At 41.0% G+C, this 7,500-nt stretch overlaps 1 protein-coding gene across 1 annotated transcript in view; it reads right to left on the reverse strand.

Moving 5' to 3' along the window:
- Positions 1–4,594: 4,594 nt before the first annotated feature.
- LOC143283370 (uncharacterized) overlaps positions 4,595–7,500 on the reverse strand; it is a 5,229-nt gene continuing 2,323 nt past the window's right edge. Inside the window, exons 3-4 of the mRNA XM_076589575.1 lie at positions 7,307–7,500; positions 4,595–6,885 (exon numbers count right to left, since the gene is read on the reverse strand). The exon at positions 7,307–7,500 is cut by the window's right edge and continues 87 nt beyond it. Coding sequence (XP_076445690.1) covers positions 5,729–6,885; positions 7,307–7,500 — 1,351 coding nt within the window. The 3' untranslated portion in view covers positions 4,595–5,728. The remainder of the gene's footprint in view (positions 6,886–7,306) is intronic.

Raw genomic sequence — 7,500 nt, forward strand, 5'->3', positions numbered from 1 at the left:
TCTTTGTCTAGACGCCAGGCCTTCCTTCAACTCTCGTTTCGGCAATACGCTATGACCTCGTCCTGAAGGTTCCTGGTTCGGTTTTTTTGGGTTTTTTATTTATTTATTTATTTATTTATTCACTCAAATTATTTATTTAAAAAAAAATTTATTTGTGTGTGTGTGTGTGTGTGTGTGTGTGTGTGTGTGTGTGTGTGTGTGTGTGTGTGTGTGTGTGTGTGTGTGTGTGTGTGTGTGTGTGTGTGTGTGTGTGTGTGTGTGTGTGTGTGCGTATGTGTGTGTATGTGTGTGTGTGTGTGTGTGTGTTTAAAGCAGATGTCGTGCTTCGTTCAAGGATCAGTCAGCAGGTTCTGACACGTCATTTGAAACTAATACTGAAACTGATTTCACTTGGAATCAGTCATTTTTACAGATAATAAACAGTTTCAAGACTCGATCATCCTGGCTAGGTTCGCAACACAACCCGCCACGTGGTATCGTGTGTTAATAAGTTTGATAAATAGATTGTAGGCAACGAACTAACTTGTGCCTTTAATTCAACACCCCCCCCCCCCCACACACACACACAATATTAACGAGTAAACACCCCCCTCTCCTTTGTGTTAGTAGCCTTTGTTAGACGAGCCAGAGCAGATATGTAGCTTTAATTTAACACCTAGATAACTGAATTTTCTGATTTTCTACTTAACATTATTTTCAGGATATACTTCACAGTCCGTCGACCTGCATACACACACACACACACACACACACACACACACACACACGGACACTCACACATACATACACATACACATGCATACACACATTTACACACAAAATCCACAAACACACAAACACACGCGCGCGCACTGACATTGTGAACGCCTGAATGCAGTGAGCTTGATACAGAATTCCGATGACATCGTATGAAATCCCGCCCAGGAATCTGAATGTCACTAATGCATGCAGGCAGATCTATGTAGAGTTATGTAGAGTTATGTAACATTGTTTTACTTTGTATCTTACTTTAATCAGTTTTCTTTCTCTCCCCCAAATGCTTTTGGGAATCATCTTTTAGTTACAATGACGTTTTATTGCGCGCGCCTTGGCGTCTGAGGTGCTTGTTGACGATTTTACTTTTGTAACCTGTTATTATCATATATTATACTGTATAAAAATTCGATTTCTGGTCAGGTTAGTTTCTTTAATCTTCTGATGAAAATTTGGCAGAATGGGCATAGCTTAGAGAAGCATAACCTAGCTATATGAGCGTGGATATGACTGCATTTCGGCCTTATTTTATTTTCCAACTTTTTTTTGTTTTGTTTTTTAGTCAGGTTGCAACGAAATCGATATTTACAGTTTATCAGCAATGATAATTATGGCTCTGTCTGGTGAGCAGGTCTATAAGCAACAAAAGATAAAAAGAGTCGGCAATATAGACGGAGACGTCTGCTGTTTGGGCTGAAGAGGTCTACATGTCAGACATTTGCAGCCTGCAAAGTGTCAACTTCGATACCAGAGTGCGTTGGAAGCCAGTGGGGGTGAAAACAGAGACTAAAGGAAACGACAAACATAATCTCGCTTTTTCGCCAGGAGAAAAAAGGAAAAACCTGGCTGTACAGATCCATGATATCTTGAGGTTTGTCAGTAAAACTCTCGAGACAGCACTCGAGACTGTTTGCTGGGAAAGTGGGGTAGCGGGGTAGGGGTGGGGATTGGGTGGTGGGAAAGGGATGGTTGCAATAACCAAAGTTTGGACATCACAAAGGATTGAATAAGAGGTGTCATAGTCGCAAACCTCAGTTGTTGGTTGTTTGTTGTTGTTTTAATGTGTGTGTGTGTGTGTGTGTGTGTGTGTGTGTGTGTGTGTGTGTGTGTGTGTGTGTGAATATGTATCCATAACAGTGTATGTGTATATTCGTGCTAGCGGGCAAGCGCGTATGACTGTTTAGCCTATGCACTCAAATACTTTTAACTGCATGTACAATCCAGTCTCATAATTATATATACAGTCTGAACAAATCCAGTGTTATAAATAGAATGTGCCAGTGTGGTAATTAGAATTGTGCAACCAACATCCATCTACCGAAAGATCTAGTCATCAGCCCCATGCGCATGTAATATGCAACTTTTGTTCAAACGTGTGTGTGTGTGTGTGTGTGTGTGTGTGTGTGTGTGTGTGTGTGTGTGTGTGTGCAGTGCAAGCATGTGTGAGTATGCACAAGTTTTTATATTGATATGCACTTGTATGTATCCTAATTTCTACTGTATCTGTGTTTGTGTGTGATTTTCGATTTATGTTCGTACCTTGTTATGTACTACCCCCCCCCCCCCCCCCGCCCCCCTCCCCAATATTTCTTGTGACCCCGGTACACTTGGTAATAAAGACATATTCTATTCTATTCTATACTTTGATCTAGTTTCTTCGTGGAGGAGCAGAGCTTAGAATGAACATGTATGTTTATTCAGTAAAATTGTATGCATGTTAACGTCATTGTCCAGGCCCCCCCTCTCTCTCTCTCTCTCTCTCTCTCTCTCCACCCTTACTTTCTCTCTCATTTTCCTGTTTCCTACTGTCTGCCTCAGAGTCCGCAAGGCGGAAGGGGAGTGGGAGGGTGGAGGTGGAGGGTTACCGCACACACCCCTCAGGAATGAAGTAGACAAGTAGACACTGGCCATGTGGAGTGATGGCCCAGAGGTAACGCGTCCGCCTAGGAAGAGAGAGAGACTCTGAGCGCGCTGGTTCGAATCACGGCTCAGCTGCCGATATTTTCTTCCCCTCCACTAGTCCTTGAGTGGTGGTCTGGACGCTTGTCATTCGGATGAGACGATAAAGAAAAAAAAAGAAAGAAAGAAGAAGGAAGGAAGGAAAGAAGAAGGGCGGTAAGAAAGAAGCCAACGATACTGGAGAAGAAAAAAAAGGAATAAAGAAAGAATAAGAAAACGAAGAAGAAGAACGTGAAGAACAAGTAGAAGAACAAGAAGAAGAAGAACAACAAGAACAAGAAGAAGAAGAAGAAATAAAGAAAGGAAGGAAAGAAGAAAGAAAAGCGGATAGAAAGAAGACAACGATACTAGCAACAACAAAGGCAAGAAAACAACAACAACAACAACAATAATAACAACAACAGGAAAGGGGAAGAAAAAAAAAAACAAAAAAAAAACGCATGAGTCTGAAAGAAAGAAAAAAAAAAGAAAAAAAGAAAGACAGGCAGAAGGAAAAGAAAGCCGGAACAAAACAAACAAACAAAACAAAAAAAAGAAAAAAAAAAGAAAAACAAAAAAAGGATGGCAAAGGCAACACCCAGACAGTTGAAGCACCAAAACCCGCGGAAGGGAAACAGACATTCGCAAGGACAATGCCAGGAAGATGGTGCTAAATCAGGACATTGGCTCCGCTTCCGTACCGCCTTCTGAATACATCATTATGAAACCCGATCTTTCTCTCTCTTTGTCTGTCTGTCTGTCTGTCTCTCTTTCTTTCTTTTGCTCGCTCGCTCTCCCTGTCTCACTCAATGTTTGCATGCGTCTCTGTCTGTCTCTTAGTCTAAACATGCTAGTGTGTGTGTGTGTGTGTGTGTGTGTGTGTGTGTGTGTGTGTGTGTTATGTATGTGTTTGTCTGTCCGTCTGTCTGTCTGTCTGTCTACCTATGTCTATGTATGTCTGTGTTTGTGTGTGTGAGTGTAATTGCGTGTGAGTGTGTGTGTGCGTGCGTGCGTGCGTGCGTGTGTGTGTGTGTGTGTGTGTGTGTGTGTGTCTGTCTGTCTGTCTGCCTGTGTTTATGTATGTCTGTGTTTGTGTGTGTAAGTGTAATTGTGTGTGAGTGTGTGCGTATGTGTGAGTGTGTGTGTGTGTGTGTGTGTGTGTGTGTGTGTGTGTGTGTGTGTGTGTGTGTGTGTGTGTGTGTGTGTGTGTGTGTGTGTGTGTGTGTGTGTGTGTGTGTGTGTGCCCCCGCATGTATGTGTGAGTGTGTCTGTAAGCAGGTGAGTGTATGTGGTGGAGAGAAAGAAAGAGAGTGAATAAATGTATTGTTATTATTATTGAGGGAAATGAAGGAATAAACAGACACCTGGCATTTTTCATCCTGCCCTCACAATGACAATAGAAGCTATATGTGACCCGTTCTCTCAAAATCACCCATAAGTTATAATTTTCACTTTTTGAGATATGTACATATTCGAAAACTAGATTTAATGAAGATTAATATGATATAAGTATCATTATTGTATTAAAAAAACTGACCGAGATATGCAGCTTTGAAGTTGGTATGTATCAAGGCGGCCATTTTGAGAAAATGGACTTTAAAGATTTTGTGTCATGCTGCATCAGATTTTCCTTAGCAACGGACCTTCAATATTCACCAAACTTTCCCAAACTTTGCAGAACACAAGATTAATGTTGAATACATTGTCTGAACTAGTAAAATTTTAATTCTTTCTTTTGATATGCCCATTATGGGTCTGCTAACAGTTGTACGTTGGACGCAGATTTTCCAGTCAGACCAATAAAACACACTGAGAAATTTATATCCAGAAATATTTCATTTATATCAGCACACAGCCACATGAAGCCAAACAATGCATATATGCAGGTTATTTTGTGCATGTATGTATGTGTGTGTGTGTGTGTGTGTTTGTAAGTATGTCACTATGTGTGTATGCATGCATGTGTAAGCATGTTGTTTCCACAGTGAGTGCATTTGACATGTCACATGATGGAGCATGCTGCATAAACTTAATACAAGGTAGTCTCCCATTCAAATAAATGGTGAAAGGATTTAACAGTAAACAAAAACTTGGCTTAAAAAAATAAACAAAAAGATTAAAAATAAACTTATGCTAAATAGTAGTTTCAGCTTCTCATGCAATGACACAAGTAGTTCAGCCAGCATATTTTAATACAGTTTTATAACAATAATAATAATTTTGACATTTCTTGAAATGGAAACGGATTTCTAAAAATAATGATAATAATAATATAAAAAAATAACAATAAAAATGCACTTACATTTTGATGCTTGAATCTTGTGAAGAGACAAATAAAAGCACTAACACAGCAGCTGTTCACACCACAACTGAATCAGAGGGAAGCACACTTTGACACCTTGAAATGGAAACTTTTTTTTTTAACAGCACAGCACATGTGAAGTGGTGTATATGGATCAGTACACACACTTTGACACCTTGAAATGGAAACTTTTTTTTTTTAACAGCACAGCACATGTGAAGTGGTGTATATGGATCAGTACGCACACTTTGACACCTTGAAATGGAAACTTTTTTTTTTTAACAGCACAGCACATGTGAAGTGGTGTATATGGATCAGTACGCACACTTTGACACCTTGAAATGGAAACTTTTTTTTTTTTAACAGCACAGCACATGTGAAGTGGTGTATATGGATCAGTACGCACACTTTGACACCTTGAAATGGAAACTTTTTTTTTAACAGCACAGCACATGTGAAGTGGTGTATATGGATCAGTACGCACACTTTGACACCTTGAAATAGAAACTTTTTTTTAACAGCACAGCACATGTGAAGTGGTGTATATGGATCAGTACGCACTTTGACACCTTGAAATAGAAACTTTTTTAACAGCACAGCACATGTGAAGTGGTGTATATGGATCAGTACGCACACTTTGACACCTTGAAATAGAAACTTTTTTTAACAGCACGTGAAGTGGTGTATATGGATCAGTACGTACACATCCTTGAAACAGAAACTGAGCCTGGGGATTTATTCTTCGGTGCGATCTTCTTGGGGAGGAGGGCACACAGTGTCTTTGTGTTCTTCTTTCACAAACTCCCTGATGGCTGTGTACAGGTAGTTCTGCCGAGTGTAGTCCAGCCCTGGAGGGGGCAGAGCAAGAGGCATGGCAGCAAGCCCCTGGTATCCTGCTGGCTTCACCAGCTGTTGACTCTGTTCTTCATCCAACAGACCAGATTTGAAGAACACAAAGCCAGGCCGCTCTGCACTAAATCTAAAATGTGCGCACTTTTTGATGCCCCTGAACTCAAAGCACGCAGGCTTCAAGTAGTTCTGCCAGTCATAGGTTGGCACAGTGACTGACCAGTCCTCCCTGCCGACAAGCTGTGGAATGTTCACACCGGACTCTGGGGTTGAGCTGCTGACAACCCGACACAGATCTTCCAGGCAGTGAACTGGGGTACGACGGAAGCAGCGTTTCAGTAGGCCAAAACACCAATCTGGCGAAAACTTTGTATGCCCAGGAGGCATAAAGTTTACTGTGATACTGGTGTGGAGGCCCCGCATCACTCTCCAGGCACAATACCAGAGCACAAATTTGTTTTTGTTCTGGCCAGAACAGTTGTCACAATGCAGATCAACATGCATTTCACCGACAGCAAAGTTTTCAAAGAAGTGATGTAGGTAGCTGATCACTGCATTTGAACCTTTGCTGACGTTAACACTTTCATCAATGAGGTAGTTGACTTGCTTTGGAAAACCTTCACAGCAGATCCCAAAAATACTGCATTTCCTTGGGGTGAGGAAATACATGGGACCTGGCTGATCTGGCCAACTGGGGTAGTGCACCTGTTGAGCAAAGTCAAAGGAGTAGTGCATTCTGATGTCCTTACTGTTGGGAACAGATGGGCCAAGGTTGGCAAATGCATGCTCTGTCACTGTTGCCTTTGAGCTAGCTACCATGTCCCGGTAGAGCTGTCGTTCAGCATCAGCCTGACTCAGATGCTGCTGATGTTTTTCCATAAGGGCTTGTTTTTCTTCCAGGGTCAGGTTAGCTCCCCGAAAGATCTGTGTTGTGTTTTGCTGACACCGCCAACAAAGGTCAGTCAGAGGTCTGGTCACCACAATGAAAGGGCAGAGCTGCAGCCAGAGCTTCCTAAAAGTTGAGGCACTCACATGCCGATGACCTGAAACAAACCATCAGAATATAAAAAATTATGTTTTACACTATGTTTACATTTTTTTCCCATTATTCATTTATGTCTGCTATACTACTTTCATAAAAAAAAATCACATTACTTGTGATTTATGTACACAGTCTTACAATGCTATGGTTTGTTGTGCCATTCCTAGACCTAGTACAATGAAACATCAAAGGCATGTCACCAAAGGGTCATTTAAATCTGTCATTTAAATATATACATATATATATATAATATACATATAATTATTGGTCCATAATGTTACAGTCTTGGTGTGCATGTTAAATAACAATAAGCCGACTTGTGTGTAATTACCTTAGTTGTAAAACTGTCCCATCTTTTTAATTTTTTTCATTCATAATTTTTTAGTTGTGGATTCAGAAATTCAGAAATTTTCAGTGCTGACCTGCATTCTGGCAACTTGCACGGTACAGCCTGAAGATGCCGCTTTTTGTCTCTGCTGACGGAAGCAACTGGATATCATCTCTCTTGAATCCAGGGACTCGACCAGGCAAACTGACAGCATGATGTTGAGCGTAGCCTTTAATGAAGTCAACAACACGTTCGGTGTCAGGGAGGGAGAGAGCCTTTGTGTTATTT

This window comes from Babylonia areolata, chromosome 6, assembly GCF_041734735.1.
Source record: "Babylonia areolata isolate BAREFJ2019XMU chromosome 6, ASM4173473v1, whole genome shotgun sequence".
NCBI lineage: Eukaryota > Metazoa > Mollusca > Gastropoda > Neogastropoda > Buccinidae > Babylonia > Babylonia areolata.